The following is a 27998-nucleotide window of genomic DNA, read 5'->3' on the forward strand; positions in this document are numbered from 1 at the left end:
CCGTGCTGAGCTGAGCCGAAACAACCCCAGCTGAGCCAAGCCCTGCCCACCTAAAATGAGCCGAGCCGTGCTGTGCCGAGCTGAGCCCAACGCAGGCGAGCCAAGCCGAGCGCAGCTGTGCCTGGCTGAGCCGAGCCGAGCCGAGGCAAACCGAGCCCAGCTGTGCTCGGCTGAGCCGAAATGAGCCCGGCTGAGCCCGGCTGAGCCGAGCCCAGCGAGCGAGCGAGCGGCTGCGCGGCCCGGCCGCTCCCGTCGGAGCTGTCCAGCCCCATCCCGCCTTTCCCGGCGCTCCTGCCGTTCCCGCATCCCGCTGCCGCCGCTCATCCCGATCCCGCTCATCCCGATCCCGACCCCGCCATGCGGGAGCGATGAGCGCAGCCGCCCCGCCCGGCCATGGAGGAGGATTTGTTCCAGCTCCGGCAGCTCCCGTGAGTAACCGGGGGGTTCCTGCCCCTCCGCCCGCGGGGACAGCGGGAATCCCGCCGGGTTTACGGGAATTCTGCCGGGAAGGCGCTTAGGCCGCGGGAAACAGGCCATTTTCCCGCGGTGCTGCCCGGGCTCAGCATCCCCAGGGATGCAGGAACCGTTCGTTACATAAATTCCCTCCATTCGGGGGGGATTCTCTTTTGCATGGGGGGTAAAAATCGGGAGGGGTGGGATAAAACCGTGCGAGTGCCACGGGATTTTGGGAGAGGAAAGGTGGGAATCGCCTTTGCAGAGGGGTTATCTGTAAATAACGCTGTGCCGGGGAGGCTCTTCCTCCCCATCCTCCTCCTCCTCCTGCCGGGAGCGACTGCGGAGCAGAACCTGCCCTGCAAAGGGGCTTTTGGGGAGGACCAGCGACATTCCCGGGGGTTCTGGAGAGGGAAACGCTGCTGCACAAGGGAAAGGCTGATATTTGCCAGGAAGTCTTTGCCTTTGGGATGTGGTCGCTGGATCTGGGCACCAGGAAAAAAAAAAAAAAAAAAAAAAAAAAAGAAGATAAATCCGTTGTGCCTTTAACCCCGGGGTTTCCTTCCCTTTCCCTCAATGCCAAGTGTTTCCTTCAAAACCAACCCCATTTCTCCCCATGCTCCGTTCTCAGGTGCTTTGCAACATAGTCCTATTTATAAATCCTTGGCTCTGCAAGGCAGGGAATGAATGTTTAAAGTTTGTGTTAAATATTCATGAGCTCGTGTCAATGACAGAGCAAACTGTCCCATAACACTCCTGATAAGTTGGGAAATGGCCATGAGCTCAAATTATTTCCAGATCCTTAGTTAGGATGCCTTCAGCTTGTTGGGAAAAGGAATCAGACATTATTTTATTAGACTGATTTTCCCATTTTTTTAAAGACAGAACCCAGGAATATGCTCCAAAGTGCCTCCCAGTGCAGGTGTAATCAGGTGTTTTGTGCTGGGAGATCTTGCCAATAAATGCAGCAGTCCCTGAGATGTCCCAGCAGTGGAGGATTTTGCAAGTCTGGAACAGAAGATATCTCTGGGGTTTTTTTTTCTTTGTCTATGTCCATTTGTTCTGTATATTCCTGAGTGATAAATGTATATTTTGATTTGCTGCACTGAGGAACAGGGCAGGTTGTTCTCTGCTCAGATTTGGGATTCTCAGAGCAGTCTCTGCCTGTGTGGAGATCCATCACCTCCAAAATTACAGCTGGGAAGATGCAGAAACTCCAGCTGGATCAGGGGCACCCTCAGCAAGGTGACACTGAGCTCTGTGATGGGGTCACATCCTGGAGGGAAGGGATGGATCCAGAGGCACCTGCACAGGCAGTGGCTGCTCCATCCCTGGAACGTTCAAGGCCGGGTTGGATGGAGCTCTGGTCTGGTGGAAAGTGTCCCTGCCCATGGCAGGGGGTGACCAAATGATCTTTAGGGTCCCAGCCTAACCAAGCCCAGCTCCTGGAATAACCCATGGGAGTGTTAATCCCTGTTCCTGGCTTTCAGGGTGGTGAAGTTCCGCCGCACCGGGGAAAGCTCCAGGTCGGATGAGGATGGAATTTCAGGAGAGCACGAGGTGCAGATTGAGGGGGTCAGGACAGAGTTAGAGCCTGTGGAGCTGGAAGATGGAGCTGCAGTGCCAAAGGAATTTGCCAACCCCACTGATGGTGAGTAGGTCACTGGTTTTCCTGCCAGGGGAAAGGTGTGGCCTCTTCGTCTAACCAAGGTGGATACGCTGGGTTTGGAGAAGTGAAAGATGCCCAGAGAAAAGCAGGAAATAATGACATAGGCAAAATATGTTACACCTGGGAATCTTGGTTTAATCACCCCATTCTCTGTGGGCTGCTCCATGTGTTTGGCTTTGTATCCCCAGTAACAGACCCTTTTAGGAGTTGTGGATCCAGCTGTCATCCACCATTATTTCTTAGTTACCTTAGAACTGATCCTGCTCCCAAAACGTTGCCAGGTTTGCTGGAGCAGGTACACCTGGCTCTCCTTCAAGGCAGAGATGAATCTGCAGTGTTCCCATCTCCTCCTTTCCTAGAGGACAAGAGGGACAGGAGGAATGGACATCCCAGCCTGTGCTCCCTGCCTGGAGGCAGCGCTGGTTTGGGAGAGATGAGAAATATTGGCTTTGTCTTACACAAGGCAGGTGCAAATTTGGTAGGATGTTATTAATCCTAGTTGTGAACATCTCTGCTCTGTTTTATCCACTGGATTTTGTTTGATTTCCTCTTGGTTTGTGGGTTTGGGCTCTGCTGAGTGAGGATGGGCAGCTCTGAGCCAGACAAAGCTTTTCTGTGGGGAATGTCCTTTTTAAACTGCTCGAAGTGTTACAACTGTGAGACTCGAACAGCTCAAATATCAAAATGTGCTTTTCTTGTTCAGTTCATTTTTTTTGCACTTGAGCAGAGGAATTTGAGATATCTCAGCATCTTCAGCTGGAACAAAGTAATGAGGTCATGGCACTGTGTGGGAAACAACCCTCAGCATTCTGAATAGAAATAGGCTTTAAGATACGTGTGTCTTGGGCAAATTCTTGATTTAAATAATTCCAGGTTGACTCTCCCTGCAATAAAACATTCCCTGCAGTTCCCAGCATTGCTGGGGGCTGTTGCATGGCTCTTATTTCTCCCCAGAGGAAGCTGCAGTTCAGTGGCTGGAGGAGTCACTCCAGGAGTGAGAGGCTGAACACATTGATTTACCTCTATGGGATTGAAATATTCTAGGAATAATTAGGATTATTTTGAATTTAGCACCATTCCTGAAGAACACAGGGATTTTCCTGAGTAGGAACTGTATTGAAACTAAGCAGCTGAGTTACCTATTTGAGATCTCAACAGGTTACCTGGTTAATTAGGAGTTGTACTCACAGCAAATGCCCTCCCAAGGGATGGCTTTCACTAGGGGAGGAATCCACTCCGGCACTGGAATTGTTTTCTTTCCAGATACTTTCATGGTGGAAGATGCGGTGGAAGCCATTGGATTTGGGAAGTTCCAGTGGAAGCTCTCTGTCATCACTGGATTAGCCTGGGCAAGTAATTGGGATCAGCACCAATTGCACGGTCACCAGAGAACCTCAGGGGATTTCAAATCACGGAGACAGAGAGTTTCCAAACATATAAATGTACAGCAAAGAAGGAATTTTGCTTGAAATTCTGAAATAAGGAATTCTAAGGAGTCAGACTTGTTATTTGGGGGTAATGAACAACTGATGGATTTCTTTGTCTCTGAAATCCTTATAAATCAGGGTTTGAAAAATCAGATTGATTCTCCACTTCAAATGCTGTTTCAGATCCATGTATAAGGTTGGAATGTGCCACGGTTTAGATCCTAAGTCAGCTGTGGAATTTGGCCTACGGATGATCTACCAACATATTTGATACAAATCTAGGTATAAGGGAGAGAGGGAATAAGTTAAAAGGTAATAAACAGTTCTGACTGAATCTGTGTGTGAAGGAGCTTGGAATCTGCACTGTGGAGGTGACTGAGCCTGGGTGACTCCTTGGGATCACCCCCCAATAACTTTGGATTTGGCTCTTTGAATCCTCTGTGCCAGAGTTCCTGATCACAACAACCAGGAACGAGTTTAAAAGGGAACCTGTTGCTGTGTTTGCTCCACCACAGAGTGGGAATGGCACAGAAATTCCAACAAGGTGTATTTATTGACTCCTATGTCCTTCTAACTGTCAGGCAGGGATTTATTTTGCTCTCTTTTCCCCCTACAGATGGCAGATGCCATGGAAATGATGATTTTAAGCATCCTGGCTCCCCAGCTCCACTGTGAGTGGCGATTGCCCAGCTGGCAGGTGGCTCTGCTCACCTCGGTAGGAAAACAACTCACAGCTCCTGTGTTCCCTGAGGCTTTTCCTCTCAGTGTTATCCTGACATTATGCTTTGTATCCCCAAGTTAAATCTCTGCATGGCCTTTGCAGATTGCCTTTGGCTTGGAAGATTAGAGAAGTTTTTTTTTTTTAAATTGTGGAACTCCGTGAGAACTGAGGAAGTTTCAGGCTCAAATTTTCATGTAATTTCTAGGAAAATATATGAGTTGCCTCAGACTCATCCTAAAATTCAAACCATTAGATTAATTGAAAATAAAGATTGGTAAATTTCTGTTGTCTTGCTTGCAAATCTTTCTCTCTCCTCACATTTAAGCTCCCTTGGACACAGACACAGTGGGAGCTGTGAGAGAGCAAACAAGGGTACCAGAGTGTCCAGTCCAGTTCCAGACTGGTTTGTCACTGGATGGAATTTTAATGGCAAAACTGACTGGAGAGGTGCTTTGTTGCTTCCTCTCTCCAACCCAGAGAGAACTGGATGGTCTGTAAGGCCCCTTCCAAATCAAACCATTCTAAGACTACCTGGACTTGTCACTCTGTTGTTAGAGCTGAAATTTTCTGGTTTCCCTGGAAGTTTTGTTCTCTTTGCTGTCACACAGAAATTTTCACTTGTCTTGTGTTTAAGGGGAAATTTTTTTCTTGGTGTTTCACAGGTGGTGTTTGTGGGAATGATGTCCAGCTCCACCCTCTGGGGAAACATTTCAGACCAGTATGGGAGAAAAACAGTAAGTCTGCAACTCCTACTGGAATTTATCCCAATATTTCTGCAGTGGGGGTGTTTCAGTGCATGATGGCCCTGGCACAGGTTGCCCAGAGAAGCTGTGGCTGCCCCATCTCTGGAAGTGTTCAAGGCCAGGTTGGACAGGGCTTGGAGCAACCTGGGATAGTGGAAGGTGTCCCTGCCCATGGCAGGGGGTGGAACTGGATAATCTTTAAGGTCCCTTCCAACCCAACCCATTCTGGGATTTTGTGGTCACAGATGTCAGAGTCCACAGGCACAAAGCAGAACTAAGCACATCCAGAACTGACCTCCCATGAAATAAAGGGAATTTTTAGCTCTGTTTTGTACTTGGTTAATCTGTGTTACAGCAGAACCTCTTTTTTAACTCGTGTTCAATGCAGGGCCTGAAGATCAGCGTGTTGTGGACACTCTACTACGGGATCCTCAGTGGGTTTGCTCCCGTGTACAGCTGGATCCTGGTGCTGAGGGGCCTGGTGGGGTTCGGGATTGGAGGAGTGCCTCAGTCGTAAGTAAATATTCACGAGTCCAAATTCCTCTTTTCTATTCATTTCTTGTAAAATGTTTATATCCAATTGAAGTGTTGTTTCTGTTCAGCTGACCCAAACCTTGGCCTTGTTGCAAGACAGGTCAGGACCTAAACACCAGCATTCAGAGGCAGAGCTGAGCCCTGACTGCTGGGTCTAAAACCACAGATTATTGTTCAGCCAGAGCCTAAACTTCCATGTCTCAACCTGAGCTGGAATTCCAAACCCACTCATCCCAAACCTGGAGCACTGAGAGTGCTGTGTTGGCTCAGAGGAAAAAGGCAGTATCAGCATCAGGATATTTCTCTATCACTGTGTCATTCCATTCACTGAAGTGAGGGATCCATAAATCTCCCACCTGGAATAACTGACTCTGCTCTAGGCTTTTAATTATGAATGTAAAGAGAAGAGTTCGGCCATTCTCTCTCTGTGCAGCCTTTCATCCTTATCAATAATTGATATTTTGCCTTGTGGAGGTGCTATTTGGGAGTAGTCAGAGTCTAACTTTGATTGATGGCTCATTGACTTCTTCACAAAGTAGGAAAAATAGCTCCTAATACCCTTAAGCAGGCTGTGTAACTCCAGAGGTGAGTGGCTGAATCTCAATGGAATATCTTTGTAACAGCATCTTCTCTAATGGCTGTGAGAGAGAGATTGTTCTGAAAGGTACCTTTAAAAGAAAAACCTCCAGTACTAATCCATTAACTGACTGTGGCACATATCCCTCTGTCCATGTGTAGACAGAGAGCTGAACCTGAAGCTCTGGCCTCCTCTGGGATTTTCTGTGAGATGCTGTCTGATGCTGAATATGAAAGTTCATCCACAGAGCCAACATCCAGAACTGCAAGGGTGTGGAGTGTTCAGGGATGGGGAGTATTCTCTTAGGAAAACAGTTCTGTACAGCATTATAGAATAGAAGGGTTTGGGTTGGAAGGGACCTTAAAGCTCATCCAGTCCCACCCCTTGCCATGGACAGCAACACCTTCCACTATCCCAGGTTGCTCCAAGCCCTGTCCAACCTGGACACTTCCAGGGATGGGGCAGCCACAGCTTCCCTGGGCAACCTGTGCCAGGGCCTCACCACCCTCACAGGGAAGAATTTCCTCTGTATATCTCACCTAAATATCCCCTCTGTCAGTCTGAACCCATTCCTCCTTGTCCTGTCACTGCAGTTCCTGATGAACAGTCCCTCTCCAGCTCTCCTGGAGCCCCTTCAGACACTGGAAGGTGCTCTGAGGTCTCCACATAAACTTCTCCTCTCCAGGCTGAACAGCCTCAGCTCTCCCAGCCTGTCTCCATAGGGAAGGTGCTCCAGTCCCCTTACCAGCCTCGTGGCCTCCCCTGGACTTGCTCCAACAATTCCATGTCCTCATGTTGGGGTCACTTATCAGCTCCTGTGTTCCAAGATGTGATTTTCCTTCTCCTCTAAATCCCTGCTTTGATATAATGTTGTGTAACTTTGTACTTCCATGACTTTGTACTTTGCTTCCTGGGCAGCTCCTCATAAATCAATCCACTGTTCCTTAGGTTGGGAGGAATTTTGTCACAAACCTCCAGGGAAGCCTGGGGAGTTTAGAGGCAGGAACAGGCTGAGTCGATGGAATGCAAAGCAGCAAAGACAAGCCTGAGCAGACAGTTTGAAGAAGATGAGGGAGCCTTGACTGGCTGCTGGCCCTGCCTTCATCCCCAGGAAACACTCCCAGAGAAGCTGTGCCATCTCCCTTTGGCACAGTCATGGAACAAAGCCTCTGCAGAGCTCAGTGATTTCTTTTGGAATCCCACAATAAAGGAATGCAAATTATTTTATACCAGTAACATGATCAGACCTTGAAAGTCTCCCCCTCTTGGAGAACTGAACCCTGGCAGAGGAGACTGATGTGGAATTCTCTGAGCCAGCTGTAAAGCCCTGAAGAGAAACTTTCCCCAGCAAGAGTTTGTGTTGGATTCTGATGGACCACACTGGAAATAACAAATACAAGGCCTGGCCCAGAGCAGGGCTGTGAAAACATCATTTAGACAACAACTATGGGGTCACAAATCACATGAGAATAGCAAACTGTGTCCTCTCTTGCAATGGGGAAGGGTTGGTTCTCATGTAGAAAGGGGAGTCTGCCCCAGTGTCAGCCTGGCTGGCTCTGGGGGACAGGAAGGGGTTTGAGTTACTCCTCTGGGTTTGGCAATTTAATTAAAAGCCAAAGGGAATGTGTGAACTTCTGTCTTTGTGCTGATGTGGCATTTTTCTCACTGTGCTAACATGACATTTTCCCTCTGTTCTCTCTTTGCAGGGTAACTTTATATGCTGAGTTCCTTCCAATGAAAGCCAGAGCAAAGTGCATTTTATTAATAGAGGTGAGCAGTGTGTGCTGATCCTTGGAGGGACAAATCCTGCTGTTTGTTACATCCCTTCCATCCTCCTGCCTGGAAATCCCTCCCAGAGCTGCAGTCAGACCTTGCCTGTCCACATCAGTGTGGAGCTGAGCTATCTGGTACCAGCTCAGATCCAAAAGCACAGAAAGCTTCCATGTCACACTCCACTCTTTGTGTTGAATTTGCCTTTTTGCAAATTAACTTCCATCTAGGGATGCAGAGTGACTGCTCTGAGCACAGGGGGGGCACTGAGTCTGTAATTCCACGGTGAAATTCATCTACAGCTCAGTAACGGACTTGGAGGAATGACTGATCCATAAATCCAGGGCTAAATTCAGTTCCACGTCTTCATCCAAATGTGTCAAAGTCACAGAGAGCAGAATTTCACCCTATGAATATTTTAAGGCAAAATTCACAGCCCTCTGATGGATGGTTGGAGGGTCAGGGCCAGAACTGTTATTTGGCTGCATCACTTCTTCCAGGGATGGAAGTGATTGTGACTGTTTCTTTTCCCTCCCCCAGGTGTTCTGGGCCCTTGGGACTGTGTTTGAGGTGCTCCTGGCAGTGCTGGTGATGCCCACGCTGGGCTGGCGTTGGCTCCTCATCCTCTCTGCCCTCCCACTCCTGCTCTTCGCTGGCCTGTGCTTTGTAGGTATTTCCTGCAAGGATTAAAATGTGTTCCCTCAGTTCCCACTTTCTCCACCCCATTCTGTGACCCAGCTGAAGGGAATCATGGCAGCTTTGAGCTCTCTGTTGGTGTCTTCTGTGAAATAGCAATAATGCAAAAATGCTGCTTCCACGGGGTGCTGCTAAAACCATTCCAGGGAGAGCTGTGTTTGTGTGTCTGTAATTGCTGGAGGACAATGGTGGGCTGGAATTTTGGGAAATCAGGCCTGGAACCCTCTCCAATTTAATGACTTTGTTTCAACCCAGCTCAGGGGAATCAACATTTTATCAAAAGTGGTTGATACTTCCCAGATGCTCTTTAGATTTTTAGAATCACTTTCCACTTAAAAATTCACTCAAATCAGGGGTAAAATCTGCAGAGTCCAGGTCAGATTCCAAAATAAGGTGTATATGAGTTAACCCTGAGCTTTGGTGATGTATTTGCCAATCTCTCAGTCTCCTCATAGATAAATGTCCTTGCCAGGTGGTTTAGCAGCTTTTATTATTCCTTAGTTTTTTAGGAATCCCTCCAGTTATATAGGTGCTCACAACCTTGTTTGAAATTAAAAGGAACTTAAAAATATGAATTTTGGAATGTTTTTTGCCCTGGTTGCTTTGCTGTTCCTACAGGGAAGGGGTAATATAAAGAACCTACAAAAACATCCAACATTTTTTTAAGTATAAACCCAAGGGAACTGAAGGAAAAGACTTATGAAGTTCTGAGTTTGTGGGAAAAATGGGGGTTTGCCATTTTTAAATCCTGATGAGATGATTTTCTGAATTCTTAAAGATTAGTTCTGTAATCCTTCCTTGTGCTGGAGTCACTGGGATTTCCCCCCAGGAAAATCCCAGCATGTTCCGTGCTGTTTGTGACATCCCTGTGTGTGTGACCTGCTTTGCTCCCTCAGTGGCTGCCAGAGAGTGCCAGGTATGATGTGTTGTCTGGGAACCAGGAGAAAGCACTTGCCACTTTGAAGAGGATAGCAACAGAAAATGGAGCTCCAATGCCTCTGGGAAAATTGGTCATTTCCAGACAGGTAAGTCCAGGCACCTTAATAATGTGGGATACGGTGGAACTGTGCCAAGGTCATGTGTGGTTTATTAGCAAATAATCAATGTTCTGTTTGATTGTAATGCCTCAGCTAGAGTCTGACACTTTAGCTGTCTTTGGCAGGGATGGGACTGGGTGATCTTCAAGGTCCCTTCCAACCCAACCCCTTCTGGGAGTTTGGGGTCCTTGCCATTCTGCATCCTGCAGCCCAGGACCCCTGAGTTCCCTGATCATCTGATTTCTGCGTGTTTTCAACAGGAAGACCGAGGGAAAATGAAGGACCTTTTCACCCCCCATTTCAGATGGACCACGTTGTTACTCTGGTTCATATGGTAAGAGGGAACACAAAGCTTCGGTGCCAGCACAACTCTTAAGTGCTTTTTATTGAAGTTATTTTACAATGTTACTCAAATACAGCAACTTCCTCCTCCTCAAAATAATAAAAAAACCCCAACAAAACCCAAAACCCCAACACGTATTGATTTGTAATTCATTAAATCACCCAATCACCCTCATTCTCAGTTAAATTGCTCTTTAATTGCTAAATGCTGGTAGGAAATAGCTTTAAGGTAGGACTTAGTGCATCTCCTCCCACAGTGGGTTCAGTTTTGATCCAGGTTTTTAATTTCAGTTTGACCAGCTGAGAATTCCTCTCTCATTTGCTTCCTTGCAGGTTTTCCAATGCCTTTTCATATTATGGGTTAGTTTTATTAACTACAGAGTTCTTCCAAGCAGGAGATGTTTGCAGCAGTGAGTACTAATCCATATTTTCTTCTTAAATATACCCTGTTAAAATTGGTGGAATATCTTTTATAAGATCACCTTCTGCTGTTGGTTTGGGAAGGAATGTGGCTGAGTTTTATTTTAAAAATCTTTATGGGCTGTTCCTCATCTCCTGCACAGGGCAGAGAGATCCTGCAGTGGTTTTGAACTCAAAATGTAAAACAGCAGGACAACCTTCAAGGGAGACCTGTTATCTGTTCTTCTTGAGGAAAAAAAAGTGGTTGAATAAATATAAGTTTGCAGATTTGACAGAGCTAATTAGTTCTGAGAGGGAGAAACTGCTGCTGTGGAGCTCCTGGGTTCTCCAGATGGCAAAACCTGCTGAGAAAAAAAGATAATGGGGGGAAATCATTGTCTTTTTTATTGCAGATTTTTGGAGGGGGGGAAAAAAAAGGTGCTTTGACAGTGTTAAGAAGAAGCTTGAAAAGTCTGATTCCCCAGGGGAGAGATGATTGTGTTCAGAACACATGTAATTAGGGAAAACTGCCTGGAAGTTGGAAAATTACAGAAAGAGGAGGGGGAGTGTTGGGAGCAGACCTGGATCCCAGGATTGTACAGCAGTGATCAGGGATTTGAGGGGTCCAAATCTTCTTTCCTCCCCAAATGAGGATGCAGCCCTTGAAAACACTGGGCTTTACAAGAACATGGGATTATTCAGTATTTTCAGAGCATAGGAATTGTTGGTATCCCAGTTTATGTGGGGAGAAACTGAATTTCTGAGGTTAATTCTGTTCACTGTCCTGAGCCCTGGGGTGAAAAATAACTAAGGCTGTGCAGGTGATAAGGAGGTGGAAGTTTTCATTGTGAGAGTGGTGTGAAACCTACCACAGAAAACATTATAAACTGCTCAGTGTCAGCTCTGCCTTCCAGGTAAAATCACCTGGAATTGCTCTGGAAAGGCCCCTCTGACTGTGGATTCTACCCAAGCAACACATTGGGCATTCAGAGGAGGAAAAACAATTAAATCCAAGGGGCAGAATCACTTGAATTTCTATCCAAAAATGAATTTCCAGAAGTATTTTTAAAGGGTGATGGGTACAGTGAATCAATGCCAGTCCTTTCAGTGCAGCCCTTCCTAAATTTCAGCAGAGTGATAAACATACACCAGGAATGTAAACGGAGATTACTTAAAATACATGAAATATTTGATTTTTTGTTTCCTCCCCCAGTATCCAGCAGAAGGCAGGAAGTTAAAGCAAAGTGCAGCCTGACCTGTGAGTATCTGACAGAGGAGGATTACACAGACCTGCTCTGGACAACCCTGTCAGAATTCCCTGGTAAGTGGCCATGGGAAGCACCAGTTCTTCCCTGCTCAGGGTGATGGGAGGGGGCTCTGGGACCAGCAGTGGGACTGGTCTGACTGGCCTAATGCCATCTAAATAACAGAATGGAAAGAAAATATCAAGTTCTAAAGAACCCTTAAATGCAGCAGTGGGAAGGTGAGCAGGGAACAATGGTCAGAAGTTACTCCAGTGAGCCATAGCCAGGCATTTCTGGCTTTCACCTGGGGAATCACTAGATTAATCAGTGGCTGTGGGATGGCAGAGTGGATTGTTCACTCCTACAGCAGCAAAGTATTTGTGAAAGAGACTGAAATCTCAAATCTGAACAACCCAGACCATTAAAAACAGCTCCATCCTCCCCCTTTGCTCAGTTCCCAACTCTCCCCTGGTCTCTTCCACAGGGGTGTTGGTGACGCTCTGGATCATCGACCGGATCGGCCGCAAGAAAACCATGGCCCTGTCGTTCCTTGTCTTCTCTTTTTGCAGCCTCCTGTTGTTCCTCTGTGTTGGAAGGTGGGTACAACACAGGGAACACCTGGAATATCAATTTGATCCATGTTCTCTCTTGATTGAGGCAGGAGAACTGGAAAGTGGTGGTTTGAAAAGCCATGGGATGGTCGTGCTCAGCTGGAGAAAGGATTAAGGCTGGGTTTGGGTTTTCTCACCAGAGTTTGGAAGGAAACCAAAAGAAGCAGAAGAGAAGAAATCCTTTATTATAATCTTGTGGTCAGAGCAATCCAAAAGGGAAAATAAGAGTTTAAGTCTGGGTAGGATGTAACCATTGGGCACTTTTAAATCAGATCTGAATTTAAGCCTCTTCCAGGCACTGTCCAAAACCTCATAGTGCAGAAACCTTGTAATAAGAAACCTCATAAAATTGCACATATCCAGGTGGTAATTGGGCTCATGTCTTTTAAACAGGAAAGGTGGACTCTCATTTCCTTTTCATGGATGTCACTTTTATTTCAGTAGGCCCCAGGTCTCTGTTAGAAACTTAGAAAACTCATGGGATTGTGGGAATGCAGATTGTTTGGCATCATTGTTATATTAAAGGACCAGAAAAAATGCAAAGGGTTCATTTAAAAAGCTGAAAGAAATGATTCTAGTAAATTTAGCATCTTTATTGCACTTGTCTCCAAGTGAACCCCCAGCAGATTGTACCAAACAGTCCCAAACTCTGCTCTCCTCTTTCTTCTCCTAGGAATGTTCTGACTGTGCTGCTCTTCATTGCAAGAGCCTTTATTTCAGGAGGATTTCAGGCTGCTTATGTTTACACTCCTGAGGTAAGGGGGTTGCTTTTGTGATGAGAATATTTAAGGCGAGTGAGAACCTGGTGGAGAAAGTAATTTTGATGACCTGTTCACAACAGACTCCAGCCAAGATCTGAGCTGTAAATCTCATTGTCATTGTCTAACAGAACCTGCTGTGGCAGCACTTATTCATTTCCATTGATTTAGGAGTGAAAGGAAGAGAACTTCCCACTGGCATTAATGGGCTGATGTTTTCTCCCCAGGTTTATCCCACAGCCACACGTGCTTTGGGCCTGGGAACATGCAGTGGAATGGCGAGAGTGGGAGCCCTCATAACCCCCTTCATTGCACAGGTAAAACCCCTTTTCCTCTGAGGCTGGAGGAAGGTTGGAGGCCTTTTCCAACTTGAAACAATTCCATAATTGTGTGAAGGTCACAGAGAACCTGCTTTTCTTTCCACCAGACCAGGTTGCTCCAAGCCCTGTCCAACCTGGCCTTGAGCACTCCCAGGGATGGGGCAGCCACGGCTGTTCTGGGCAACCTGTGCCAGAGTCCCACCACCCTCACACAAAAATTTCTTCCCAATATCCATTTCTTTCCCTGCTGATGTCCTGTGCTCCTTTGCTGCCTGTTTCCTGCAGGTGATGTTGGAATCCTCAGTGTACCTGACCCTGGTGGTTTACAGTGGCTGCTGCCTCCTGGCCGCCCTGGCCTCCTGCTTCCTGCCCATCGAGACGAAAGGCCGTGGCCTCCAGGAGTCCAGCCACAAGGAATGGGGCCAGGAGATGGTGGGGAGAGGATCTCACTCCCCAGAGGAATCACAGGAGTGATGGCACATGGAAAGAATGGATGACAGGAGCAAGATTTCTCACAAAACCTCCGAGCCCGAAGCATCGAAAGCTGAGCTTCGTCACTGCCAACGTCACGTGTCAAACTGCAGGAATCTGGGGGTGAACCTCAGCAAATTGTGTCTCTGCTGCTCTTTGCTCACACTCATAGAAACTTTCCATCTGTATGGAGAGGGATTTAATCCAGACATCCTCTGGAGTTTAGCAGGAAAGGTGTTTGTCTGTCGTGCTTGCATGGTCAGCTCCTCAGCTTCAAACGTTCCGTGCCAAGCAAATCACCAAGTGACTGCAGCCCAGCATCAGCTGTAACTAAATACTGAACTCTTGAGCCCAAAAACAAGAGGTTGATATTTATTGTGTCCCTGGCCCAGCACAGGGTGGGTTCCATACACTACACTAGGAATTACATGCCTGCCTTGCACTTTTAGCCGTCAAAAACACACCAAAATGTGGTTCCAGCAAACCAACCTTTGCAGTTCCTCTGTTTGTGGGTTCTGTTCCTGGAGATTTAACAGGGAAGGATTGCTTGGAAATGAATTTCTGAATGTTTCTGCCATCCCAGCAGGTAGTTGGAGCACTGAGGATGGTATTTGCTGCAGAGCTGAAACCTTATATCACGAATGTAAATCATGGAATCATTAAGGTTGGAAATGACCTCCAACATCATCAAGTCCAACTTTTAAATCCTCATGGTTTGGAGCAGAATTTGAGTTCTCTGACATTGTCAAAAACCTTGAGCTCTCTGTCTTGCTTGGTGTGGGGAGGTGCTCGCTGCTGTGGTTCTGTCCATGGATCCAGGTGTGTCCCTGCTCCATTTACCTGAGCACCTTCCCACAGTGTAGCCAGAACCTGAGCTGGAAGAGCTGCTGTTGGGATGCAGCTGCTTCCAAATGTCTCCCAGCAAAAGTTGGCCTCCTGACAGCTGGGCAGGACTTTTCCAGAGCTGCTGATTGTACACTGACTGGTGACAAAGGAATGTGGCTGGAATTGTGACATAAAAGGAACAAAAGTCACAGGAAGAGCCAAACTGCAAAGACCCCTGGATGAGGAACATCCCTCCCTCAGGTGCAGCTCCTCGAGGTGATGGTCCCACTCTTGTCAGGGAATGTCATGGAGTTCAGGTGAGGACAAGCTCAGAAACCTGGCACTGGGCAGGAAATCCCATTGCAGAGCCTATGGGAATGTGTGAGGATCTGAGATGTGCCTCCTTCAGGTCCCAGTGTATTTTCAGGATTCCAGATCATGGAACACAACCAAATGTGAGGGAGATGGACTCTGTGCTTGTCCTGGGATGTGTTTTCATAGTCTGTCTGATCAGGTGTCTCACATAAACACAGGTAAGTGTGCAGCACATTTTTGCACAGTTGAATATTTTAGGTATCCTGGGAAGCAGGTCCTGTTCCTGGGGGCAGGACCAGGTCACTGAGCCCATGTTTGGGGGCAGTACAAGTGAACACTGTTGGGCTCAGCTGTCACTGGGGGTCTCCCAGCACTGTGTGATGCTCCACCACGTGTCAGGCTCATTGCTCAGAGACTGGAGGGAAAACAGAAGTGGATAAGTCCTTAAAAAACCTGAGGAAACTCAGGCTAAGGAAAAAGGCCAAAGAGGTTGTTGGTGGTGTGTGTGGGTGTGTTCTCTGGGAACAGCCACAGTTTGCCAAGACACCAGAATGTCCATTCAGTCCCCACTGGTGGCTGAGCAGAAGATTCCAGGAGTGGTTGATGTAAACAGGCAAAGTTGGCTTTTCCCAGTGACACAGAAATGAATTCAGCTCCCAGGGGATACCTGGGATCCCTGGATCAGCTGTGGGTGATGGCACAGAACCTGCTGTCTGTTCCAGCAGGGTTGGTTCTCTCTGTCCCTGCTGTCCCTGTGTCCTTTGAGTGGCTCCAGTTGATCCCAGTGAACAGGAGGGCTCTCATGGCACTGGCAACACCCACAACTCCTTTGTGTTCACCCCCTTCTGCCAGGCTGGGGTTGGGTCACTCTCCCAGGTGCTCCTGTGCCCCCCTCTCCTTGTGGGAGTGCCCTGAGCTGTTCCCAGTGTGTGTGCTCCCCAAAACAGGGGTCCTCTGGAGCTGAGCTTGGTAAGAGGGGACAGAACCCAAGTGCAGGACAGCCCTGGCTGCAGGAACCCACCTCCCTGCCCAGGAGTTACTCATTACCTTTAGTTAAAATGCTACTTTTCCATGTTAATGGTCACATTTCACTTCGGTTCTTAGGCCAATATTCAACAGTTTTGAAAAATTGCAACAGCCTTTAGAGAGTTTTAGGGAAAGTTTATCTGTTCATGAACACCTGGATCCTACAGATAAACTACTTCTCATTAAAGATTTATAGGGAATGCAAACTTTTGATGCTGTTGAATAGGTCACTTTTAACCTGTGACATTTACAGTGTGAAAAAAACAACAGTTAAAGGCCTTTTTGCTTTTCACCTTTTACAAAATCTGCACTAAAAATGTGCTTAATGATATAAATACCATGATTGGTCCTGATGGGTCTTTGATTTCAGTGATGCCTAAAGCTTGATCCAAAGCTCACTGAAGTCTGGGAGAACTCCTGTGGATATCTGTGGCCTTTGAATGAGCTGAGTAGAAGGAGACAGGAGCCCACCACAGCTGATCCTCTGAACTCAGCAGGAGAAACAGAGCTGAAATTCAGGATTTGCGGGTACTTGCATATAATTAAGAACAGGACGTTTGAGCTTGTTCAGTGTAAAACTGAGACCATTTGGGTGGACACACAACACCTCTAAATATAACCACAAATCGATTTTGTCGATAAGGCAGCACCATTTATGTAGAAAATCAAGCTTCCAAAGATTGTTTTCCATAATGCGTATTTTTCACCGATGAAGGAATTCCTGTAACTGCTTCATTTCAAACTGTTGAGTGAGATCATTTGGAATTCAGACAGAATTTTGGGATTCAGATTTGCCAACTGTCCAAGACGTGAACGTGCCAAGCTGGCGTGGGAAAAGAATTCTCCAAGTGAGCTTTGATGGAATGATTTGTTATTCCAAACTTCTTGCCGAAAGAGCATTGAATGTTTCCTGTGTCTGAATGTACAGTTTCTAAGCTGGATTTACATTTTAATGTTGAAAAACTTGGTGTATATCAAGCTTGTTGTAAAATACTTCTTTGGTTCCTGGTCCTGGATGGTTGAAGTCCACATTAGATATTTTATGTTAAACAAATAAATAGTTTTTTCAGTAAATAAGTTTGGGCTGTTTTGGGGGGTGTTTAGGAGGGGTCATAACTTTCCCTTGTGGTTTTGTCTTGGTGTTCAGAGGTTTGAGATACAGTGTGAGCTCAGGACTTTGCAGATCTGACTCATTTTCTGTGTGTTTTGTGTATTTGGTCATAAAGAAAAGTCCAGGATTCCTGTTCCCATTGTAAGTAACCTCACCACAGCTAAATATTGTGGATATTCCATCCCTGGAAGTGTCCAAGGCCAGATTGGACAGGGCTTGGGATAGTGGAAGATGTCCCTGCCCATGGCAGGGGCTTGGAACTGGATGATCTTCAAGGCCCTTTCCAACCCAAACCATTCCAAGATTCTATTATTTTTTTAACTATCTTAAACCTTTAGTTGATTTTCATATTTTAATTCAGTTTGGACACTAAACCCCAGCAGTTTGCCCTCTTACCTGTGTGTGTTGGGAGCAGGTAACTCCATGTGTGTCTGGACTTCAGGGCAGGCAGAATTCCTTCTATTTACTTTTTAATAGAAACCTTTCATTTAGCTCTGATTTTTCTAAAACCTAATGAAGTGCCCAGCCCTGACTGTTCCTCTGTAACTGATACTCTTATTTTGATGTCTAAGAATTTTACAAACATGAGGTTGTTCAAGTCTGAGTCAAAATGACTAATGAGCTGCAAATCCTTCATGTGCTAATCAGGGTGTTCTCATCCCAGATGCATCAATCTTCCTTCTCCCAGCTTGTGCAGCCGCTGGGATGGACAGCCTTATTCCCAGGAATGGAAATAGTTGGGAGCTATGGAATGGTTGGTGTGCCTGAAGCGGTGCTGGGGAGAATGTTCGCTCTTCTGTGGCTGTTTTTTGGCATCCTGAGGCATTTCTAAAGTTCATTCTCAGAATCACAGACCATTCTGAGAACAAAAGGACCCACAAGGATCATCCAGTCCAACCTCTGGCCCTGCACAGGACAGTCCAAGGATCCCTGTCCCATGTCCCTGAGAGTGTTGCCCAACTGCTCCTTGAGCTCTGGCAGGAGTTATCCCAAATGCCAGAGCTGCTGTTGGCTCACAAAGGGAAACTTTCCTGATACTTGATGTGTTTCCAGCTTTGTTCTGGGTCACAGGAGATCCTTGTGGAGAACTGGGAGTTCCTGAAATGTGCTGATGCCAGAGGCAGGTTGGTGCTTGGTGTTTTGTGTGTGTCAGGAAAGGACGTGCAGGAATTGTCCAGGCATCATTCCCTGACTCCCTCACCTCCCCTGACCTCAAGAGAGAACTTCAATCATGTTGGAGAGGCCCTGGCACAGGGAAGCTGTGGCTGCCCCATCCCTGGGAGTGTCCAAGGCCTGGTTGGACAGGGCTTGGAGCAACCTGGGATAGTGGAAGGTGTCTCTGCCTGTGGCAGGGGTGGCACTGGGTGATCTTCAAGGTCTCTTCCAACCCAAACAATTCCATGATTTCTGTGAGTTCCTGATGCCCTGGGGACTGACAGCCACTGCAGACCTTCTCACAGTGATGTTTCCAGTTCACTGTCTGCTCAGAATGTGGAATGATGACTCTTCCTCCTGCAGCGTGAAATGTTCAGGGAAAGTGTGTGTGGAGACATGGAATGAAGATCTACTGGGATGTTTCTGTGGAATTAGCATTGGAGGCCCTGCCTGTGCTGTCATTAGGAAGAAAAAGCATCACGTGCAGGATGTTTGAATATTTCCTTTATTGTTCACAAATACGAAATTGTGCCTTTAGAGAGCAAACAAAATTACCCTGTAAATAAAATTACAGATCAAATATTTCCTGTTTCCCGAGAGGCCATGTGAGATCACAGGACAGTGGCTCCTGTAAGCTCTGAGATCAGAAGGATCAGCTGCTCATTGAAGGAACACAGTGATTTCCTGCTCCCCTGCTCTTCCAGTGTAGCTTTTCTGAGATCACACAGTTTGGATTTACAGCAGATGAGAACGTGGTCCTGAATGTCTCATATTTGGAATAAGTGAAATCAAGGGATTTCAGTTCCCCTGAGTGGCTCCTCCTGAGGTGGGATCACAGGCCACTGGGTTCAGCATTAATTGGTGGTGAATTTTCTCCAGCTCTGGTTTTCATTTTCCTTCCCTATTCCCAATTTTACCCCGAGGCTGCAGCATCTCAGGTGAGCTGCCAGAGGGTGGAAAACCCTTTGGACAGACTGGGCCTGACAGTAGCTCCCAATTTCTGGACCCTTCCCTTCTGGACACTGTCTCACTTCCCTTGGAGGTGCTGTCAGCACAGCCAAAGGGGTGATGTCCTGCAGCCAGGAAGCCCAAACCCCGGATACCACTGGATGTTTCATATTTCTCAGGGATGTGAGGAGCACCAGCACTGGGCCAAAATCACAGCCAGAGGAACTTCAGCCCTGCTCTCACTGTGCCTTCAAGAGGGAGTCCTTTCCTTGGAGTGCACTTCCACAGGCATGAGAATTCCCATGTAATGCTGCTGATCTGCAGCATCTCCCGCTCCCGAGGTGCAGCACAGCCCAGGCTGAGGAGCTATTCCTGGCACACGGAGTCATGGGGAGAGAGGAGCTGCATCACGGTTGAGTAAGGAACAGTTGGCTTATCCGTGGAGGAGAGTGAGTCAGGCACTGTGCTGGGCTCAGGACAGCCTGTGGATTTGAGGCTAATGCTTCCTGACCAGCCAGTGCCCTGCCTGGGATGGTTTGCAGAGCAGGAAAGACACATGGCACTGAAAAATCAGCCAGGCTGTACCTTCAGAACAGCGTGTTGGGTCCCCAGGAGCATCCCTGAACACCCCAAACAATCCTGCCCTCCTGGAAGCTGCCCTGAGCCAGCCCTGTTCTCTGAGCTGTGTCCCAGCCTTGTCCCACAGCTGGGAGAAATGGGAAACTGAGGGGCCCATGGGAGTTTTAGGGACAAGAAGAGCTATTTTGCTCTCTGCTATATATAGACTCTGGCAAGTCCAGGGCTGGAACAAGTTGCTTTTGTTGCTAAAACATCCTTTGGAAAGCCCATTTTAGGCAAGTGCTGCTGTCTGTTCCCAGCTACACTAAGCAGGTGCTGCAGTCCCGGGCTTTGTCCTGGCAGGAATGGGAGGAAAGCTGGTGGAACCCAGGCACGTGCTGCCAGAGCTGTTGTTACTTCCCTGGGAGCCTCAGAGCTTCTTCCTACTAAGGAGCTTTTGCCTCCTGGGGGGAGCCTGGAAATCTAATTACACACTGGGTGCTGGAGCACCAGGGGGGACCTCAGGTGGCACCGGCTTGGTTTCAGATCCTGTCCCATGTGCAGATGAACTGCAGGGCTGTCGGGGTTTCAGCTGAACCCTGCCTGCCCTTTTGCAGGCTGATCCCAGACAGGACTGCTCTTTGCCATGGGTAATTAGTCCGGATTTTAAAGCCTTTCCTTGGGCAGGTTGTGCAGGGAGCTGAGCTGTCTGGAAAAGGGCAGTGAGGCACTGTGGCCCAGAGCTGGAGCTGTGGAGGGTCGAGCACCTGCACGTATCCCTGTGCTATTCCCATTGTTCTGTGTGATTTCTAAGGCACTGCTGTTGGGATGATCCGGGTGAGCAGGTACTCCCAAAGGGGTGAGCAGGCACTCACAGGCGGGGCTGTGGTGAACTGGCCACCTTCCCCCTCTCCTGGAGGATGCTCCCGAAGAGCCGGGCTGCTGCCATGGCACAGCCCCAGTGGATGGTGATCCCAAACCCGCCGTGGCCGTAGTTGTGGATCACCTGGGGGAGAATCACAGAATCATGGAACGGTTTGGGTTGGAAGGGACCTTAAACCCATCCAGTTCCACCCCTTGCCATGGGGAGGGACACTTTCCACTAGCCCAGGTTGCTCCAAGCCCTGTCCAACCTGGCCTTGGACACTTCCACGGGCGGGGCAGCCACATCAGTATCGTGTTTCTGTGTCTCTGACATTTCTCCCTGGCCCTGGGCTGGAATGGGATCAAAGATTCCCTGGCTGTTGGTGGGGCCACGGCGAGGGCCCACGATGGTGGAGCAGGCTGAGGGCATAGCAGGGAGTTGGTGTTTCATTGCCAAGGTCATGGGGCACAATTAACACAATTACACTCAGCCCCCAGGGCTGTGCACGCACCTCTCCCTGGACATTCCCGTGCCGGACGCTTTCCCGCTCCAGGCGAACACGGGGCCGTGACGGTCTCAGGCCAGTCCACTCACTGACAATCTTGGCTTTCTGGAAGCAAAAGTACATCAGCATCTGCACAGCACCCCTGGAATTACAGCAGCCAAGCCCCACGGCTCCAGGTGATCCATGAGAAGAGCAGGGACAGGGGGTTCCCAATCCTGCAGCAGCTCCTGGGGTGCTGCAAGGGGTGACCAAGCAGAACAATTTGGGATTACATCTGCTCATCACCAGCCTGTGTGGAGCGGGTGAGGCAAATCCCTGTGCTGCCTTTCCTGCTGATCCAGGGCACAGCAGCAGCACTGGGAGTGGACACACAACAGCCTCACCCCACGCCAGCCCTGCTCTAGAGCTGTGGAGACACCACAACCAAAGGGCTGGGACCTCCCAGGGCATTAGTTCTACTTTTTTACCAGCTCTAGGGGAATTACTTTTCCTATAGACCTCATCCCTGCCTGTCCATCAGCCGGGTGGAAGAGCCCTGTGCATCTGTGATGGATGGAAACACAGACTCATGGAAACCTTGAAGTTCTGTGGTTTGTTCCATTCCCACATCCCTGAGCCCCCCAGCTCCCTGTGCCCCATCCCAGTGGGTGTTGGGTGAGGTCACCCACCTGGAGAGCCGGGAGCAGGCGGCAGCAGCTCTCCCAGATGGTTTTGTGGTCCTGGGCACTGTTCTCCTCGCTCCAGTTGCCGTGCTGGTAAATCCCTCCCAGGACCGTGAACTCGCTCCTGCACCCAAAGGACACACAGGGTGAGTGTCCCCAGCTGTCCCTTGTGGGGTCGCCTCATGGAGGGACTCTGTGTGTGTGTGGTGTTGGATCCTGGTCCATTCTGAGCCTGCAACATATTCCTGCTGGAAAAATTCCCACATGGAGCAGGTGGAGAGTGGCGCCTGCTCAGCTCAGGAGCAAGTCACTCATTAAATCCTATCAGCACCCAAAAGGCCCTTCCTTGTCTGGACAAACCAGACAGATAATTCCATCCTTATCAAACAGATCTGCTCCTGCCTGCCTGGGGAGGAGCTGGAAGGAATGGGATGCCTCCGGAGGGAAGCAGAGAGAAGCAGATTTGTGCTGCTGCTGCCCAAAATTCCCCTGGATTAGCAGAGGAAAAAAGGTAGATTAAGGCTGGGGGCAGGTGGGGGTTCTGTACTGGCTGGACCCTTCCAAAACCTTGTGTGTCCCTGGAAAGCACAAAAAAAAGGGCTGGGGCATGTGAAGGAATCCTCTCAGGGCCAAGCTCTCCAGCTGGGAAGAGGATCTGTCTCTTCCTTAGGGATCAGCCTGGTGCTGCTCTGACAGCTTGAGCTAAAACAAACACAGGGAGAGGAATTTGTCTGGGACTGTAATCAGGAATCACTCAGAATACTTTGCTTGGGGGCTGTGAGCAAGCAAAGCTCCATTTACATTAATCCTGGAATACTGGGACAATAGGAAGTGCCAGAGATGCAGCATTGGAGTTCCAGCTTTAAAAACCCCTCTCCATTGCCAGAGTGGGGTCTCTGCCTGCCCTCAGGAGGAAGCAGAGCTGGGATGAACAGCAGATGTGTTTATTTATCCTGCAGTGCAGCTCCCTGGGCACAGCAAACGCTGCTGCCTCAAATAGTTCCCAACTTCCCTGAGCAAGCTGCTGGTGGGAAGCAGGTGGGAAGTGCAGGAAAAGTGCTGGAAGCAGAGCTCTGCCTGGCCACAGCCACTCCTTGAGCTCTGAAGGTGGTGCTTTTGGGGCCAGGATCTCATTTCAGCCCTAGGGGGACACAAACACAAGGTTTTCCCCTGGGATTCCTCCACAGTCTGGCCAGGGAGGTGGCAGAGAGCCCTGGAGACTAAGGGAGACTTATCCCAAGCCATAACTTACCCAGGAGGGGCAGCTCCAATATCTGCTCTCTATGACCAGTAACAGGACCAGAGGGAAGGGCTGGAGTCTCAGGGGAGGTTTAGATTGGATCTCAGGAGAAGGTTCTTCCCCCAAAGGGTGGTGGGCACTGAACAGGCTCCCCAGGGCAGTGCCACGGCCCCGAGGCTGCCAGAGCTCCAGGAGAGTTTGGACAACACTCTCAGGGACAGGGGGGGATTGTTGGGGTGTCCTGAGCAGGGCCAGGGCTTGGACTGGGTGATCCTTGTGGTCCCTTCCCACTCAGGACATTCCATGATCATGTGATAAATCCAACGGGACATCCCCAGGCTCACCAACAGCTCAGGGACCAGCGAGGGGAAGGCTGAGCTTTCCAGGGGAGGTTTTATTAAAGTAAAAGGATTTCTGCCCTGGTTTTATGGGAGCAGGGATTAGCAGTGCCTTCCAACATCGTTGATAAAACAGATGGGTGCAAATGTAAAACCAAAATGCCTCCCCCAAAATATCCACCCCACTGTCAGTGTTTGGCTTTTTTGAGGACCTGGCCAGGACTGACTTTTTGCTTTGGTGGGATTTGCTCCTTGGAAAAGGACGGGACATTGAAGTCCTGAGGCTCTGGGAGCTCCCTCACTTTGCTGCCCACGTCCTTCTGCTCCCCTCCCACACAGCCAGGAAAAGCACCAGCAGGCCAGGGGTGACCCCAGGCCCTGGCAGGTGCCAGCAGGAGCCATGTCCAAGCCAGGATTCTGGGGACACTGACAGTGGAATGTCACCAGTGCCAGCCAGACCCTCCTGGGCTGCTGTCACCTACCCTGGGATGACGTAGGGAGACTTGTAGATCCCAGACTTCACGTCGTGAGTGATGATGAAATGCTTCAGCCAGGGGGCCAGGACCTGGCAGACCAGGGGAGAGGGTCAGGGGGAGGTGGAGAGTGGGGTGCCAGGCTCAGGGAGCAGCAGGAGGGACACCAGGGGCCAGATGTGGGACCTTCTGCTCAGGCTCTGTGTTCCCTGGGAAGACAAGTGGGTGGGAATGCAGGTAGGGAAGAAGAGAAGCTTCCTACTGGCGTGAGCCTGTGTTTTCCCAAATAATCATCCTCTACTCCCAGGGATTTTATATATTTTTATTACTATTATTAACATTATGCCTTTGGCCTCCCCCCACACTCACCCAATGGAGAAACAGGCTGGAGACTGAGGGCTTTCCCACAGCTGAACCAGGACTGGCATCCAGGTGGGTTTCACATGACCAGTGTTTTCTGGGAATCAGGTGCAGGTCCAGCCCACAAGCCCGTGATTTGCCCCAGAGGACACAGGTTTTCCTCATGGCAAGAAGTGGGGTTTTGGGAAGCCCCAAGCCCTACACCCACCTCACCTTTATGACCTGGCCCCGGCCGGGCTGGAGCTCTGGGTCCGGCTGCAGCTCCCCCGAGCGCATCCCGGTGCAGTTTATCACCACATCCACACCCTGGGAGAACAGCTGGGGAGAGATGGACATGGGTGGGGAGCAGCACATGGGGTGCTGCCCTCAGGGCACGACATTCCTGCTCCAAAAGGAGCCAAGTGATCTGTCCAGCATCTGGTATTGGATAAACCATAAGGGCTGGATCCAGGACACAGCTTCCCCACCACGGCTTCTGCTGAGACCCCATGTGTGCTAGGAGGCCATTCCAGGGAGAGCTGCCAATCCATGCTGGACTAATGCTCTAACCATCCCCTCTCAGCCACCTCTCAATGCCCAAGCCCCTTTATCCATCCTAGGATATTTCCTAGGTCTTGGCACAGCCTTGCCCTTGTCCCCTGGCCCATCACTGATGCCAAGGACATCCCGGAGCAGGACGTGCCTGCTGGATGATGCTTCCCCACACCGAGACAGGGCTGTGCCCCCTGCCCTGCCTCCACATCCCCACCCACCTCCTGGAAAGACTCAATCTTCTTGTGGAAAAACTTCACCCCTCTCTGTGTCAGCCTGGGAAGAACAAATTCGTTTGTTACTGGCAAATTAAAAGCAAATGTATCATTCAGTGCCAGGGCACCCACTCGGCATTAGAATTACAGGAATGAAATCAAGCCCGAATACTCCCATAGCCAAAAGCTCTTGGATGCAGCTCCAAGCATCCCGCTACTTTCATTTTGGTCATGCAAAAATACATCCCTGGGCTCATTATTAAAGTGGGGAGACTGTTACCCCACTGGGGTAACGAGCAGGAATCCACACTCACCTGTTGGTGAGCCAGGGCAGGTAACTCCTGCCCTCCAGCATCAGCGCCGTGTTGAACCAGCCGTAGCTGAAACCAGAAGAGAGGAGGTGCGAGGACCTGCAGCACCTTCTCAGGAGCCTCCTGCCCTGGTGCTCCCAACAGCCACTTGGATCTGGGACCCCAATTCCTCCTGGAACCCCAATTTCCCCCGGCACAACAAGCGCATGAATATCCCCCCTGCCTCGTTTACAACATAAAACACCTTATACTGATTTTTCTTTTGACACTATCTGATGAGGTAAGAAAGGAGCTGGAATTGTTTCCACACTGGGCTGCTGCTTTTTTGGCTATTTGAGGTGTTTCCTACTTATGTGAAGGGAAGCAGCTGTAAGAAAGCGAGGACACTTCTGCACCTGCAGTTTCTTGTCCCCATTGCCCCATGCCAGGGAGGTGTCCAGCCACACCTGCCCTGCCTGAGTCTCCAGAAAACAGACTGAAAAATACCTGTAACCAGGGAAGAGTTCGAGTTCTTTTGGTGTCAAGTTCCTGAATCCCAGGACAATGTTCTTCCAAGATGGGTCCTACAGTAGGGAAAAGCTCTGATATCATTAGTGAACCTGGATCACCATGTCAGCATGGGACAGAAGGGGGAAAGGGACACAGCCCATCCCAGAGGGACATGGAGTGGGGAGACAACTGCCAACCAGGGCTGGAGAGGCTCTGCCGCTCCCTTGGCCCTTCCTCACCCCAGGATGGCACAGAAAACATCTCGTCCCAGGCACTGGCACAAGGCGAACTTGGAAGGATTTGGGAGCATTGGCTGGGAAGAGGCACAGCCCTGCCCACCCCCGTGGAGGAGCTGGAGCCTTTCCCAGCCCTGCTGGAACTTGCTGCTTACCGGCACCGGCTCAGTGAACAGGTTGTAGCCAGAAAGCAGGAAAAGTCCCATTTCCTGGGCTGCTGGGGAGTGCAGGTGCCTGAGGAGGTGATCGAACGTCTCCTTATTCCAGAGCCTGCCATAAGAACAGGAGAGTGATGGCTCTGCCAGCCCCACAGAGATGTGCCCGGGCACACCTAGGGGATCACAACTCCAGCCTCCTCCTCCTCCTCCTCCTGTCCCTCACGTCTCCTGCAGGTTGCCGAGGTCACTCAGGTAGGGCTGCCACAGCCCGGCCGCGCCGTCGCTGGTGGTGTGGGGGGTGAAGCAGTCGGCGTAGAGCTCCAGCTCCAGGGAGGGCACCAGCCCGTGGAACTGCTCGTGGATGCACAGGGCGCTGGAGAGCCCGATGACCCCGGCCCCGATGACGGCCACGCGCATGGCTCCGGCTCCCTGCGGGGACAGAGGCTGCTGGACCAGCTGGGGCTGCCCAGGAGGGAGAGAAGCAACTCCCCAGGACCCAACCTGGCCTCAGCTCTGCTGCCTGGCTGAGGTCACAGACTCACAGAATATGCTATTTCGGAAGGGACACACAAGGTTCATCCAGTCCAACCCTTAGCCCTGCACAGGACCACTCCTGAGAGTCACACCATGGTCCTCATGGTGCATCTCTGTGTGCTCCTTGTAAAGCCTCCCAGGTCCTCCTCCAGCCCTGTCCGTGCTGATGGGCACAGGAATCAATCATGGATGACAGGGTGTATTTCCCCCTTGGGACTGGGGAATGTCTCTCCATCCCTGGCTCTACCAGTGGCTCAGCTGCCCACGGCCACCTTCCTCACCTGGCAGAAAGAGCTCCAGGTGCTTCCTGCCCTGTGGCACCTCAGGGTAGAGCAACACAGCCCTCAGCACCCTTCTCTTCCTCCCACCAGCCAGGGAGAGGTGGGAACACCCACCATTCACTCTGTCTGCCATGGGATGGTGGTCCATTCCCATGGACCCAGTCCTCTCTGGGCAGCTCCCAATCCTTCCCAGCCCAAGGCACAGGCTGGAGACAAGAGGTGGGCACGGACAAAAGAGATAGGAAGCAGTGGGTGTTTTCCAGGGAGTAATGCCAGATGTGATTAGTGCAAGGCTGGATCCTCACAGCTGCTGTCACCCCTAGGGCTGCAAGAGGGCAGCTGTGCCACCACCCCAAACCCTTCCTGGCATGGCTGAAAGAACTGTTGGGAAATTACAGCTGCAAAGAGGGTCTGCAGCCTCCTCAGTCACCTGATTCCCTCTCAGCAGAGCTCTTCTGCCTTGGAAAAGCCCCGTGGTCACTGTCCAGGCAGGGAGCAGAAGGGACCGATGTGGGGAAGGGCTGGGTCAGATTCCATGGCATGGGCAGGGGAGGATGTCCTGGCTGCATCCCAGGCCTGGTTCTGGGAGCAGGAGTAAACTCCAGCCCACAATTTTATTTGGGCAAGGTGAAGTGCAGCATCTCTGCTGGAAAGGCTGCCCACAGCGGGACTGACATTTGCTGGGATGGAGGGATGAGTCACCGGAATGGCGGCGCAGCGGGAGCTGCTGCCCATCTGCCGTGGCGTTACAACCCCCGGGAACCAAAACCCACGGAACCGGGGTCACCTCCTCCACCTGCAGCCATGGGGACCCTCCCCCACTGCCCCCACAGCTCCAGCCAAGGAGGATCCGCCTCACTGGCCGAAAAACAACAGGAATACACGTTTTGCAGCAGTTTACCTGTGGAGTGGGGGGTCCTCGGAGGAGTCACTGCAAGTTTCAGAGGCTTCCACAGTGTTCAGAGCGGCTCGTTTACAGTCCAACAGGGCAAGGTCTAAGTGCTCAGGGCAGCCAGGCCAAAGTCTGTTCCAGTCCCGGGGAGGTGGACTTCCCACGTGCTGCTGGCAGCTGGCCCCGGAGCGATGGGAA

The 27998-nt window shown here is 49.9% G+C and overlaps 2 protein-coding genes across 3 annotated transcripts; one reads left to right on the forward strand and one right to left on the reverse strand.

The window, feature by feature from the left end:
• Nucleotides 1–17015, forward strand: SVOP (SV2 related protein). The gene is made up of 16 exons (XM_050318440.1): nt 1–428; nt 1944–2104; nt 3386–3471; nt 4166–4264; nt 4933–5004; nt 5402–5526; nt 7831–7894; nt 8435–8560; nt 9487–9615; nt 9888–9961; nt 10303–10379; nt 11582–11689; nt 12097–12208; nt 12897–12978; nt 13209–13298; nt 13587–17015. Exons 1-16 carry the CDS (start codon nt 394–396, stop codon nt 13773–13775), a joined length of 1629 nt encoding a protein of 542 aa, XP_050174397.1. The 5' UTR covers nt 1–393; the 3' UTR covers nt 13776–17015.
• DAO (D-amino acid oxidase) lies at nt 10037–27998 on the reverse strand. Of its 2 annotated transcripts, none has more exons than XM_050318442.1 (11): nt 27810–27998; nt 26317–26522; nt 26091–26205; nt 25697–25773; nt 25214–25279; nt 24906–24960; nt 24367–24471; nt 23803–23885; nt 21749–21866; nt 21087–21185; nt 10037–10730 (listed from the first exon to the last, which is right to left on the reverse strand). In XM_050318442.1, the coding sequence occupies exons 2-11, from the start codon at nt 26508–26510 to the stop codon at nt 10671–10673; spliced, it is 972 nt and encodes a 323-aa protein (XP_050174399.1). In that variant the 5' UTR covers nt 26511–26522; nt 27810–27998; the 3' UTR covers nt 10037–10670. The 2 variants fall into 2 exon arrangements, with proteins under 2 accessions (XP_050174399.1, XP_050174398.1); XM_050318441.1 differs by lacking the exon at nt 10037–10730 and adding an exon at nt 18694–20716 and having other exon boundaries at nt 27810–27994.

Source organism: Myiozetetes cayanensis, unplaced genomic scaffold, assembly GCF_022539395.1.
Source record: "Myiozetetes cayanensis isolate MyiCay16 unplaced genomic scaffold, myiCay2020 scf21, whole genome shotgun sequence".
NCBI classification, from domain to species: Eukaryota; Metazoa; Chordata; class Aves; order Passeriformes; family Tyrannidae; genus Myiozetetes; species Myiozetetes cayanensis.

Bases quoted from the DNA above. Each gene is read 5' to 3' on its own strand.
- SVOP (XM_050318440.1), top strand. From the start codon at position 394: ATGGAGGAGGATTTGTTCCAGCTCCGGCAGCTCCC. The intron at 8,561-9,486 runs GTAGGTATTTCC...TTGCTCCCTCAG, and splicing joins TCTTCGCTGGCCTGTGCTTT to TGGCTGCCAGAGAGTGCCAG. The intron at 9,616-9,887 runs GTAAGTCCAGGC...TGTTTTCAACAG, and splicing joins AATTGGTCATTTCCAGACAG to GAAGACCGAGGGAAAATGAA.
- DAO (XM_050318441.1), bottom strand. From the start codon at position 26,510: ATGCGCGTGGCCGTCATCGGGGCCGGGGTCATCGGGCTCTCCAGCGCC. The intron at 26,206-26,316 runs GTGAGGGACAGG...TTCTTATGGCAG, and splicing joins CTCGGCAACCTGCAGGAGAC to GCTCTGGAATAAGGAGACGT. The intron at 24,961-25,213 runs GTGAGTGTGGAT...TGTTCTTCCCAG, and splicing joins CTGCCCTGGCTCACCAACAG to GCTGACACAGAGAGGGGTGA.